The 14,350-nt window shown below is 42.2% G+C and overlaps 1 protein-coding gene across 1 annotated transcript in view; it reads left to right on the top strand.

Annotated features, from left to right (window-relative positions):
- BUB1B (BUB1 mitotic checkpoint serine/threonine kinase B) overlaps window positions 1-14,350 on the top strand; it is a 236,482-nt gene that overhangs the window by 73,233 nt on the left and 148,899 nt on the right. The window contains exons 10-11 of the mRNA XM_030213704.1: window positions 7,300-7,412; window positions 7,864-8,024. Coding sequence (XP_030069564.1) covers window positions 7,300-7,412; window positions 7,864-8,024 — 274 coding nt within the window. The remainder of the gene's footprint in view (window positions 1-7,299; window positions 7,413-7,863; window positions 8,025-14,350) is intronic.

The raw sequence follows: 14,350 nt of genomic DNA, 5'->3' as shown, positions 1-14,350 counted from the left end.
CGACGATTGGCTGGTAAAGAACACCTCGGAGGCAGGAGCTCTACAGTCCATGCAGCTGACTATTCAACTCCTGGAGCTATTAGGGTTTGTGATAAATTATCCAAAGTCCCACCTTCTTCAGTTCAAAGACTAGAATTTATAGGAGCTCTGCTGGACTCCCTTGCTTCCCAGTGGTTTCAAGCTGCGGGAAATCTAAAGGACGTGATCCAACTGTCCACGAGTTTTCTCACCTCCCTGCATTGGTGGACAATCCGCTCCAATTTGACCTTAGGACGTCCCTTTCAAATTCCTCCGCCGCAAAAAGTGCTGACGACGGATGCGTTTCTCCTGGGGTGGGGAGCTCATGTCGATGGGCACACCCAGGGATGTTGGTCCCTCCAGAAGACAGGTCTTCAGATCAACCTCCTGGAGTTACGAGCGGTGTGGAACGTGCTAAAGGCTTTCAGAGATTGGCTGTCTCATCAAATTATTCAAATTCAGACAGACAATCAGGTTGCTATGCACTACATCAACATGCAGGGGGGCACCGGATCTCGCCCCCTGTGTCAGGAAGTCATCAGGATGTGGCTTTGGGCTCGCCAGCATAGCATATTTCTCCAAGCCACTTATCTGGCAGGTGTAAACAACAGTCTGGCAGACAGGTTGAGCAGGATAATGCAACCTCACGAGTGGTCTCTCAACTGGAGTAGTACACAACATTTTTCAAGCATGGGGCACCCCCTTGGTAGATCTTTTTGCCACTCAGGTCAACCACAAGGTCCCTCAGTTCTGTTCCAGACTTCAGGCCCATGGCAGACTAGCATCAGATGCCTTTCTCTTCATTGGGGGAAGAGCCTCATGTACGTGTATCCTCCCATACCGTTGGTAGGGAAGACTTTGCTGAAACTCAAGCAGGACCGTGGAACCATGATTCTGATCGCTCCAATCTGGCCGCGCCAGATCTGGTTTCCTCCTCTTCTGGAGTTGTCCTCCGAAGAACCGTGGAGATTGGAGTGTTTTCCAACCCTCATCACTCAGAATGAGGGGGCGCTTCTGCATCCCAACCTCCGGTCCCTGGCTCTCACGGCCTGGATGTTGAGAGCATAGACTTTGCCTCCTTGGGTCTTTCTGAGGGTGTCTCCCGAGTCTTGCTTGTTTCCAGTAAAGATTCCACGAAGCAGTGTTATGCTCTCAAATGGGTTTGCCCTCTGGTGTGACAGCAAGGCCTTAGATCCTCGTTCTTGTCCTACACAGACCCTGCTTGAATACCTTCTGCACTTGTCTGAGGCTGGTCTTAAGACCAGCTCTGTAAGAGTTCATCTTAGTGCAATTAGTGCTTTTCATTATCGTGTAGAGGGTAAGCCTATCTCAGGACAGCCTTTAGTTGTTCGCTTCATGAGAGGTTTGCTCAATGTCGTTCTCACCCAACTGATGAAACCTCCTTTTGAGCCACTGAACTCTTGCCATCTGAAGTACTTGACCTGGAAGGTCATTTTCTTGGTGGCAGTAACTTCAGCTCGTAGAGTAAGTGAGCTTCAAGCCTTGGTAGCTCATGCTCCTTATACCAAATTTCATCATAACAGAGTAGACCTCCGCACTCACCCTAAGTTCTTACCAAAGGTGGTGTCGGAGTTTCATCTTAACCAGTCAGTTGTCTTGACAACATTCTTCCCCCACCCTCATACCTGCCCTGCTGAATATCAGTTGCACACATTGGACTGCAAGAGAGCATTGGCCTTCTATCTGGAGCGGACAAGCCCCTACAGACAGTCTGCCCAATTGTTTGTTTCTTTTGACCCCAATAGAAGGGGAGTGGCTGTCGGGAAACGCACCATCTCAAATTGGCTAGCAGATTGCATTTCCTTCACTTATGCCCAAGCTGGGCTGACTCTTGAGAGCCATGTCACGGCTCATAGTGTTCGAGCCATGGCAGCGTCAGTGGCCCACTTGAAGTCGGCCTCTATTGAAGAGATTTGCAAGGCTGCGACGTGGTCATCTGTCCACACATTCACATCTCATTACTGCCTAAAGCAGGATACATGATGCGAGAATCGGTTCGGGCAGTCGGTGCTGCAGAATCTGTTTGGGGTTTAGAATCCAACTCCACCCCCCTAGGCCCATTTTTATTCTGTTCCAGGCTGCACTCTGTTAGTTGTTGTTGTTTAGGTCAATCTCAGTTATGTCCTCGCCGTTGCGAGGCCCAATTGACCAATGTTTGTTGTTTTGAGTGAGCCTGGGGGCTAGGGATACCCCAATCGTGAGAACAAGCAGCCTGCTTGTCCTCGGAGAAAGCGAGGTTACTAACCTGTAGCAGGTATTCTCCGAGGACTGCAGGCTGATTGTTCTCACAAACCCGCCCTCCTCCCCTTTGGAGTTGTGTCTTCCCTTATCTTTTGCTTTTCACTGGACAGGAGAGCACGTTCGCGCTACGGGCGGGAAGACGGTCGCGCAGGACACGCGAGAGCTAGCAAACTTCTATTGCTAGGCAGATCTTCCGATCCTGGGGCTGCCGTGGACGTCACCCAATCGTGAGAACAATCAGCCTGCTGTCCTCGGAGAATACCTGCTACAGGTTAGTAACCTCGTTTTTCTAGAACCGTCACCTTCATCCAGCCATTTCATCTACAGTCTCAGCTCAGTGAGATTCTCCGGAAGCGTATCTTGAGGTATAATATCAGACTCTTTTCTATCCCTGAGTTTTGGTCTTTCTATTATAAGAAGTTTTTGCATCTAGTTATGGGCTGGATCGTGCTCTTATATTCTGGAAACATTTATATTTCAGTTATGGGGTGCAGAGTTGAAGCCTAGAGCTGTGTGGTCTGGTAAAGCCATAGCTTGTCCTCTTTAAATTGCATTGGACCTATTGATATACTTCTTGGAAGGTTGATTACTCTCTTGTTTTCTTCTCTCATTTGCATAAGCCTAGTGGTGCCAGTTTCAGCCATATGGTGTTGGATATTATACAGGGTTTTTTTTTGTTTTGTTTTTCTGTTGTCATATTTGATATCGGTAGTTCCTAAGGGTTGCAGACCCTATCCTGGTTTGTGCCAGGTAGTTTGTATTTTAAAAAAAGGAAGAAGAAAGTCTATCTTAAGTCTTTGGGGAGCATAGCCTTCAAGGCTGTCTGGCTTTTGAGTTTAACAACCTGGTGGTTTTCTTCTCAGTTGCCAGACAGGTTTAAGACTTTAAGGAGACAGTGAGGGGCATAATCGAATGCGAACGCCCATCTCCATGGGCGTCTATGTCTGAGAACAGGTACCTGAAGGGGCGGGACACCATATTTTTGAAAAAAATGGGCGCCCATCATTTTTTTTTGATAATACGGTTTGTGTCGGGCAAATGCATCGGATATGTGCGGATTTGAGCTGGGCGGTTTAGTTTTTCAGCGATAATGGAAAACGAAGGCGCCCAGCTCAAAAACGAACAAATCCAAGGCATTTGGTTGTGGGAGGGGCCAGGATTCGTAGTGCACTGATCCCTCCTCACATGCCAGGACACCAACCGGGCACCCTAGGGGGCACTTGTAACAAGTAAAAAAAAAAAAAAGTAAAATACCTCCCAAGTCCATAGCTCCCTTCCTTTGGGTGCTGAGCCCCTCAAATCCTCTCCAAAACTTACTGCCTACAACTCTACACCATTACCTTAGCCCTTATGGCTGAAGGGGGGGCACCTAGATGTGGGTACAGTGGGTTTTGGGGACGGTTTGGAGGGCTCCCATTTACCACCACAAGTGTAACAGGTAGGGGGGAATGGGCCTGGGTCCACCTGGCTGACGTCCACTGCACCCCCTAACAACTGCTCCAGGGACCTGCATACTGCTGTGATGGAGCTGGGTATGGCATTTGACGGTGGCATAGAGGCTGGAAAAAAAAGTTGTTAAAGTTGGTTTTTTGAGGGTGGGTGGGGGTTAGTGACCACTGGGGGAGTCAGGGGTGGTGATCCCCGATTCCCTCCGGTGGTCATCTGGTCATTTAGGGCACTTTTTTGGGACTTCGTGAAAAAAAGGGTCCAAAACAAGTGACCTAAATTCGCGCTAAAAACGCCTTTGTTTTTTCGATTATCGCCCGAAGGCGCCCATCTCTCCTCGGCCGATAAACACACCTCAGTCCCACCTTCACCACACCTCCGACACGCCCCCGTCAACTTTGTTCGTTCCCGCGACGGAGTGCAGTTGAAGACGCCCAAAATCGGCTTTCGATTATACCGATTTGGGCGCCTTTGCGAGATGGGCGCCTATCTCCCGATTTGGGTCGAAATCTGGGTCCCCATCACTTTCAAAAATAAGGCTGAGTGTATCTCCTTCCAAGACTTAATTTTCAATTGGTAAGTTTCACCTTTATTTTCTTAGTTTTTTTTTTCTTTTTCTTTTTCCTCCACCAGCTGTCCATCTAGAGTAGCAGGGTATATTTGAGTTTCATATCTGCTTGCTTTTTACTTGTGTTTAGTGCTCTCCTTTTCTGCCAACAGGATCTTAATAATGGTCGAGCAATATTCTTGCAGAAAGTTCTTACATTCAGCTTTCCTTCTCAGCTGTCACAGTTTTGGCATGAGTGTAATACAACACAGCTACTATCTAGAATTTTCTTGGCTTGCCTTCTCATTGTGCCTCTGCCAAGTGACAGTCATCCAGGTCACTCTTCAAATTTTTCTCGACCTGGGAGCCTGGATGCCAGGCTTCTTGGCAAGAGAAGCATAGGAAGAATTTCAGTCTAATTCATTGTTCCAAGGAAAGTAGACACCTTTCATCCAATCTTGGATATTGATGGAATGAGCTGTTCTTTCATGGTGATGCATTTCAAGAGCTCTGTGGTTGTGGCCCTGAGCTCAGGAGAATTTCTTACCTTTTTGGTCCTCAAGTAGCTTAATTTGCATATTCCCATCTGGAATATGGGAGATTCTTGAGATTTGCAATTCTGGAAGCACATTTCCAGTTTTGAGTGATGCTTTTTTCCAAGATAATGCTTGTGGAGGCATAGTTCTTTGCCAGCAAGGAATCGGAATTCTCCTTATTTGGTCAACTGATTCACTTGTTCATCTACACTGGAAGGAACCAATTACCCAACAGTATAAGTATTCAGTTCCTGCAGTCTCTTGGGTGGCTGCTCAGTTTGGACCAGACTAATGTATTTTATACTCAGGAGCTAGTATATTTGGAGGCAGCGTCCACCACCAATTCAGAGATGGTATAACTTCCAAAGCAGATTTGTTGAAGCTTCAAGTCTGAATCAAGCAGCTTCTGCATAGGACTGTATGCAAATTATAGGTTCCATGTGGGTAAGGGCTCACATGAGGCCCTTGCAATCTTCTCAGCTAATGGCCAGCATATGCTAAGACTCTCTAGTGTTGCCTACTTTGGACATCTCAGGCAATTTTCAGCATGAGGTGATGGCTTCAAACTCAATCTGCTGCAGGCAGAAACCTACACTTGCCCAACTAGATGGGTGACAGTTGAGGCCAATAAAATAGTTGTGGAGACCATTTTTTAGTTCCAGTATGTCAGAGAACTTTGTTTCCACACAAGGAATCCTGGTCCCTTACTGAACTGGAGCCCATAGTAGTTTGGCTAGTGCTGCTGTCCTTCTTGCATATAGTCAGCAAGATGGAAGAGAATTTTATTCAGTGTCTGCAGTACTATACATCAACAGACAAGGAGGCATGAAGCAAGGCTCTTGATGAAGTGTGCAAAACATCTTTCAGCATTCTTGATGGTACATATTGCTGCCATGATGAACATCCAGGCTGATTTTTCTCTGTGGACACTTTCTCGTCCAGGTACAGTGGAAATTGTCATCCAGGGCTGTTGCTGAAATAACAGGCAGTGGGGATGTTTTGGTCCTGGACTACAGAACAGACTACCTCTATTTTTCTACAGCAGTCAGAAGGAGGCAGGATCCGAGGGTCTAGATGCCTTACCGAAACCTCTGGCCTCGGCACTGCCTGATTATAGATGTTTCCATCTCTGCCGATGGGGGGCTACTTGTTTCAAGGATCTTGATTCATCCCCTTCCAGTGAATCTTGTAGCTCCATCCTGACCCTGGAGGTCCTGGTATGCAAACTTCATTTGTATCTACAGAAACAGGCTCTTAATACATTAAAAAAAGGGAAGGGAAGGCTGCCTCATCAAGAGTCAGAAAATCCAGCTCCTTTCTGTTTTACAGCCTGACTCTTGAATCATCATGTTTGTGGCGTAAAAGATATTTTGCAGAGGGGATGTTTGGGTGTCGGGTTTTTTTTTTTTTTCAGATTAGTAAGCTTTACCTTTCACTTCCTGTTCCAAGGGAATCTTCCACCTTTCATCTCAAGGAATTTGTATCACCTCATGCTTTATAGGTTACTCTTAAGATACCACTTAAGTTTGAGAACTCTGTCCTTTAATTTCCGAGCACAGCTTGTCTCCTCCATTTCATAAATATGACAGTTTTAATCTAAATTTTCAACTCTCCTTATGTTGCTTCTAAATTTCAGTTACATGCTTTGATTTTTCCTTGTTCTTTTCTTTTGTAGTCGAGTTGAGTACATAGGTTGCCCTCTGGTGCAATACTGGAAAACCAAATTGGCCTCTAAATCTATACCTCCTGGTGATAAGTAAGATTTCTCATCTTCTACTCTGATCAGGATCCCTACTCATGAAGGGTTTGGAGCTTCTTTTCATAAGGATGTTAATTTTTGTAGATCTAGTTGCAAATAAGGGATCTAGGTGAGATATGCACATAGCCGTTTCTGTAAACGTTTCAAAGGCAACATTATTGCCTATGTAGCAGTTTGCTTAGTAGCAGGGATTTTGAGGTCCTACCCATTTCCAGAAGTGCTTTGTTGCATCCTTCAGGTTCTGGCCTGGTCTGGTGAGGAAGCCAAGGAAAGAGAAATTTGATTTTACCTGCTAATTTTCTTTCCTCTAGTCCCACCAGACTAGTCCAGAGGCCTGCCCTAACATATCACTGGTTATTAATCTGTAATATTTGTCTATTCAATTCTTTCCCTTGGATTTCAATTTTTTCTTTAAAAGATTAATCTTTCCAAATGGTTTCAGGTGAATATATTCACGAGTATGTTTAGTATTACGTCTCAGGAGGAAGGATTACCTCATAGCCTATTGCGTTGTCACTTGAAATACTGAGTATCTGAGGCTGCACAGCGCCCTTAAGGGGCAAGTCCACAGATCTATTTTATTTCTCTGTCTGCTGGTCAGTGGATACAAGTTACAGACTAGTCTAGTGGGCTAAAGGAAAGAAAATTAGCAGGTAAGATCTAATTTCTCCTTTTTAACATTCATTATATATATCATACAAAAGAGCATATATATTTTTTTAACTTTACAGAGAAGCTGCAGGCCACGGAACAACGTAAAGAGGAGCTAGAACAAAAAGTTCAAGAGATGGAGAGACTACGAAAGAAAATGGAGAATGAGGATGAGCAGAATTTAGTTGAACAGGTACTTCTATCTCATAGAGAGCAATCTTTCCTCAGAGCACCTTTTCTCTAGATGTTCTAAGATGTGCAGCACTTGTACAAAGTGTTATGTAGCGCTCAATACTAGATGCTTATATCAAGGAGGCAGGGTTTTTCATGAACCTAACTAAATTGTTTTCTGTGTTAGTTAAGCCCCAGCACTGGGATTTCCATTCTAACTCTCGGGTAAAATGTCCACTTGGCATTTATGACAGCACAGTGCCTTTTTTAAACTGTTGTGGGCATGGTTTTGTACTGGTTTAGAAGTTAACTTCCTCACCATGTACTGCAGCACCCAGTGTTCTTGAAAGTCTCCTATCCAAGTACTAACCAGGCTCAGTGTAGCTTAAGATTTGTGATAGGATTTATAAAATTCAGCTGGTGGATAGAAAGGGGTAGGGGGTTGCTGTGTCTCACTATTTTATTGTCTTCAGCCAGCACAGTTGAGTAAACCAAATGCAATGGTGTCATCTTCACCGGATATTCCGAAGTTTCCAGAAGAGCAAAGAGAGTTTGCTGTCTTCAGTCACTTACTACTGGATCCTGTAAAATTTCCATCGCATACACATTTCTCTCTTCCTCCCAGCTCAGTGAGGTATAGTGACTGCTTGAAGTTTAATGCCCATGTCAAATGTTGAGTTTGTTTTTATTTAGTTTTGATATACTGCACATTGAGGCGCCTTTCAGGGCAGTTTATCTAAGTACAATATCTATAAACTAAGGAAAATAATTACAGTTGTAGATAAGATAGAGAGTTATTGAAACAGGATAGGGGAGGGGTTGGGTGAGTCTGAGATCCCACAGCTGTGCTCCCCTGCCAAGTGCAGAGAGGGCTAGGAGAAATCTTCGTTAAAGGCATCTATAAATAGGATTGTTTTCAAAGCCATTTTAAATTTGCCTAGGGATTGCTCTAGATGTAATATCAAGGGAGGGAGTTCCATAATATTTGGGGCATTGATGCTGAAAAATTTTTAATAGTGTTGAAGCAGATCTGGCGGAGAGAGATGGAATGGTTGGAAGGTTATGATTGAAAGAGTGAAGGGTTCTGGCTGGAAGGTAATCCATCAGGAGGCATGATAAATAGGAAGTCAAGATTGTTGAGACTTGAAGGTTATAAGTAAAGTTTGTTTTTTTTTAATATGTGATGCAATGGGGGATCGAGAGCCAATGCTCTTATTGAAAAAGGGGCGTGACAACATATTTGTGTGAATCGGTAAGCTGTAAAACTTCCTTCCTTATTACCCATGTCAGTCCAGATGAATGGATTATGTACCCCTGCCAGGAGATGGAGACAGAAAAAGAACTCAGAGCTGACTTCACTCCCTTTATAAGGGGCTGGTGCCGCCTTCAACTCCGGGATATCGCAGGCATATGGCCTGGTGCAGCAACTACATGTAAGCTGCACCCGGTAAGGTTGTAGGCCCAGATTTCCAGTGGAGCATAGATGAAGTTTGGAGGGAAATTGTGGGCAACAGTCCTTTTGGAGCTCAATTCCTTCCCTCCCAGGAACAGATGAGAGGGCTAAGATTGATGGAGGTTAGCACAGAGCTCAGATGTGCTTAAACTGAATTAATTAATTCACTGTAAATGTTTGGTCTTTTTACCACCTCTCCAAATCTTCATATACCAGTTACCCACAATTTGTAGAAATAAAAGACCAAGGCTGCCGCTTATGAGAGAGGTAATTTCTTTTTTATTTACTTATAAAGGTACAGATATAATTAATCGTTTCTCATGAGAACGGGCTCTGCTATACAAAGGTATTATCTGAACCCGTCTCTCCAAAGTAATGATCTGGTTCAGTTGCTTATATACTTTTATATTAAACAATGCTTCACATTACTTTAGCACTTATCTTCCTCAGAGATCATTCTGTTCTCTGTTCTCACCATCTATTTTCCCTTAAGTTGCTAATCCACATTCTCCTGTTTATTTACACTGGCCTCCCTCTCATGGCTGCTTGCACGCAAGAATGTCTTATCAGATCATGAGTCTCCAGCTCACATGCTTATCAGCCTTTTGCCTTTTTGTTCTGTCTTGTTTCAAAGTGCACATCCATGCTCATTATTTACATCTCCCCCCCTTGAAGGCCTTCGAGAGTAAGGGCTTCACTTGTGTTGAACCCCTGCTATAGTTCCATCTATTTCAGAGGGGAGCAATGAGTTCCTTTTCAATGCATGTTGAGCTTAGGGAGATTACTCACTAATCAACGTAAAGATTGTTATTCTTGCGTTAACATAAACCATGGCCTAGTCCTGCACCTCGGCCTGTGTCTCGCCTCCATTTCTTACTATGTTAGTGCCCCAGTCGCAGGCCATCTTAGGTTGCAGGCCACTTAGGTTCCCTCAGCAGGATGGGAATCCTGTGCCCGTCTTACCCGTCGTTGCTATAGAACCTCATGAGCACTAAAGGGCGATCTCAGTTTCCTGCATGAGTCACCATGTCAACGCCTTTTTACAGGGATCGGGCTATAGATGACAGGAAAGAAAAAGTAGTTATAATGAAATGTAAGTTACCCCTCTTCAACCTTCCCCGGGCCTTATGTTACTTATAATACCTTACCCTCTAAATGATAATAGAGGAAGATAATAATGCAAAATGAAGTATATCACAAAGAGATTACACATTATTTCCAACATTTTCAATTTCTGCACTAATGCGAAGTCTCTCATACAATACAATATGCATGTCCTATAGGTTCTTTTTTACTTAAAGCATTTTCAATTAACTGTTGCACCAGGCTCCTTATACGGGGTATTACACAACAGCCAAGAAGTACAAATACAGCAATAATGATTATCAAGGTGGTCAAACCAGATAATATGAAAATTTTCCATTTCCAAAACATATTGTCCATCCACCCTGTCCAGGTGGTATCTACTCCAGAAGTCTCAGCAAGTTCATGTGACATCTAATTGAGCAAGCAATACCTTTAACTGCATCTCAAGTATAATTAATGAAGCGCTGTTGATTATAATAAATGTAATGAATCCAATCAACATTCTTATTAATTGTAGACCACTAAAACAGTACAGATTCAAAACCTGCAGCTATCTGGTTGCAAGCCTTAAATTCATCTGGCATCCCCCTTGGCACACCTATAGAGTCAATAAAATTCCTATCATCAAAAGAACTAGGAATATCCCGCTTTCTCCTAGAGGGAGCTGGTTTTTCAGAACGTTGTAATGCTATCGTGATAGGGACTACTAGTTGAACTAAAGCACATTGTCCTTGCCAATTGGAGGGTAAGGTGGAGTACAGAGTTCTATTTCTGCAATACCACCATATACTTCCCCAGTGAGAGCAGGGAGAAGCATAATTAAGCATTTCTTCATACATGCATAGGTAAACAAGATATTTGAAATACCATTGTTGCCAAATCAAAGATCCACAGGAGGCTATACTACAAGCATTTAATTGCAATGTGACTGTCTCATCAGTTGCATTAAATTTTATGGTAATCTTAACTGGATAATGTCCCAAAGCGTAATATTTATCCACCTCCTGGGGGTCTAGGCCTTTTGCCGTGTAATCAAAGGTGGAGCCAAAAGGGTTAAAATCATTTGCGGGGTGACGGGTGACTGAGGCAAGGGTAAAGGTAATGATAGTGAGTGCTCCGTAAGTAATATACATGTTAAAACAATCTGCAACTAAAACTGCGAAAACTTAACAAAAGATAATACAGTATTTTTCAAGAATAATCAAGATTAATGCTAAAACTAAAGTACACAGGAAAGCAAGTCCAAAAATATTGATGGTATATTCACGAGCATCCATCTGCAGTTGAATCAGTATCGTTAGTAATGTCCTGATTCTGGAGAGGTTGGAAAGTCCTTATGTCTTTAAGATGTACCCAGGAAGGTGTGATCTTGCAATTTTACTACGTTGGCAGATAATGCCTCAATGCGGAAGGGTCCAATGTAAACAGGATCCTTCCAAGTCTTGTGTGTGTAGTATTTTCTGTGGACTAAGTCCCCTATTTACAACACCTTGGAGTTTTCTGAACTATTCCCCCTTCTGTCTTGCAATTCCTGGGAAAGGCAAAACAGAAATGTGATTAGAAAGTTATAATGTAGTGTAGGGTCTAGTATTATGAAGCAGCAGTCTGTATGCCGTTGGGAGGCTCACACAAGCAGGCATCATGTTGCATCTAGAAGACTTCTATTTAGAGGGCTGCATGGTGTCCAGCAAGGTAAATAGTCCATATAATAGTTTTGTAAATAAATTTTCCAAAATTGAATGGGAGAATGCTTGTAAGTTCTGCACAATTGTATTCCAGAAAATTCAAGACATAATTTTTAAATCTTTATCATTGGGCTATTACAAACAAGCATAGGCACATTTCATGTATGGAAAAACAAATTAGGAAAAAATAAAAATTACATCAGTATCCAAGTATTAAGAGTAGAAATTAGGGAAAATGAAGTTCTATATTTGTAGTAAGAAAACTAATTCATAACTTGCATAACAAAGAAAATTAGGGCATCAAGTAGTTAGGAGCACAATTTCTCCATTTATACTAAAAGGTCATAAAGAATAACAGAAAAAAGAAAGAGGGAAAATAGTTTAACCTAACAACTGTTCACAATTACCATCAAAAATTGTATATATGTTATTTTGAAGCATCTCTCTTGTTTCTGAAATATGGTGAAAGAGAAGGCAATTTAAACAAATTAGGGGCAAACTAGGCAATCGCTTAGAAAGACACTGTCTTTGTTCTGGGGCAGTATACAACATTTTCTTCAAGGTACACAAAATATCTTAACTTCTTAATCTAAACATTCATTTAAATTCACTTTTCCTGTGGGGTAATTTCTCTGGAATTTCAGTTACCTGAGGTAAAGTGACACAGATATTAATGAACTAAACACTTTAAGTAAAACAGGGTACAAATGTTACTTTGCATTATTAGCAAAACAAAAGTTTCAGCAGGACTGTTGTAAATCCTGTGTTGATGAATCTCACTTGCAAGGTACAGTTGATTGCCCAGGGACGCCAGGGAGGAATAAAACGCAAACACATGGGAACAACAAAACTGCATCACAAAGTTTAAAGTGTAAAAGTATATAGCATGTGGACATAACGGAAAAATACAGGCAGGAACCTTTCAGTAAATCTCACAGTTAATGTAAAATGTATCCAAAAATGTGGATGTCAAATTGTGAATGCAATGCAACAAAAATCAAATTTAAAAAAGAAAAAATCCTAATGAAGCAGACAAAAGCTGTATCCTTGACTGACCTTTACAAAAATTCACATAGATCAGGCAAGAAAGAAAGAAACCCTAAATTCTGTACTGAATGTAAAAACATTACACTATAGCTGTAACTAATGCATTAAAAATGTTGATAAGAGACAGAATATAAATAGTTAACATATTTACTATGCAATGCAGAAAAGAAATCTTCTGTTATAGTGCATACGCAACTAATTTGTATTCAGGAGAGAAATTTTTTATATGTACTGTCTGGGGGCTGCTCTTACACTCCAAAGCAAAATTGCCAATATTATTGCATTGCCAACATAGAATATTGGGTCGGCGAGATGGACTAGGTTGTCCATCTCTGCCGTGGCCAGAGAAACCAAAGCCTCTCTGTCTCCCACGAAAATGACCTTTTGGTGGGCTATCATATGGTGGAGGCGCTGGCGAAGCCATAGCTTCTGATGGAGGAGGTGGGAATTGACTGACCAAAACCCATTTATATCTGCATTCAGAGGTATAATGTTCAAAGTTGTTACATTGCCAGCACCGGATATTATGGTGGCGGGACGGACTAGGTCCATCTCTGACATTCATATAGAAAACATAATTGTGGTCTGTTTCGCCATCGTCAAGATCAGAACAATTTTGATCTTCTTGGTGGTTGATACGAAATTTGCCCTTCCTATGCTTTTCATTATAATCAATTAATGCTTTTAAAGTGGGTGGATCAAAAGATCCATGCACTGGCCAACAAAAATCAGTTTGTTTTTGATTCCATTTGTACCATTTTTGGTATATTTGCCTCAGATCTTTCTGTTCTAATGGAAAGTACTTAATTACAATCTCAAGAGGTGTAGCCATTATGTGTATAATAAAAAGCCCAGTATTTTAAAACACCTATTCTAACAATCGAGACTTAGGACCTACTAGAGCTTGTTTTTTAAACCCGGTATTTTACTCACACCTAAGGCTGATCAGACCCTAGGATGTACCAGAGGTTTCTGCTATTTTAAATACACCTAGCCTGTGTGAAAAGTTCAGACCTAGGACCTAGCAGTAATAACAGGAAATAATTTAAAGATGTCACTTACCAAACTTCGTGTTAAACAACACTGTCCATGTCGGGATTCCTGCAGCTTGAATCCGAGCACCATAATCCATGTCGGGGAGTCGCCAATGAATTAATTCCCTGTAAATGTTTAGGTCTTTTTACCACTTCTCCAAATCTTCATATACCAGTTACCCACAATTTGTAGAGATAAAAGACCAAGGCTGCCGCTTATGAGAAAGGTAAATACAGGTATATAAAGGTACAGATATAATTAATCGTTTTTCATGGGAGAACAGGCTCTGCTATACAAAGGTATTATCTGAACCCATCTCTCCAAAGTAATGATCTGGTTCAGCTGCTTATATACTTTTATGTTAATGCTTCACATTACTTTAGCACTTATCTTCCTCAGAGATCATTCTGTTCTCTGTTCTCACCATCTATTTTCCCTTAAGTTGCTAATCCACATTCTCCTGTTTATTTACACTGGCCTCCCTCTCATGGCTGCTTGTACGCAAGAATGTCTTATCAGATCATGAGTCTCCAGCTCACATGCTTATCAGTTTTTTGCCTTTTTGCTCTGTCTTGTTTCAAAGTGCACACCCATGCTTATTATTTACAAAACCCAGTGTTGTCAGGTGAGTCTTGCATGATGGAGGTAAGTGAT

The sequence above is a fragment of the Microcaecilia unicolor genome, chromosome 9, assembly GCF_901765095.1.
Source record: "Microcaecilia unicolor chromosome 9, aMicUni1.1, whole genome shotgun sequence".
Classification (NCBI taxonomy): Eukaryota; Metazoa; Chordata; class Amphibia; order Gymnophiona; family Siphonopidae; genus Microcaecilia; species Microcaecilia unicolor.
Note: the sequence above shows the minus strand (reverse complement) of the source record. Positions and strands in the feature narration are given on the sequence as shown.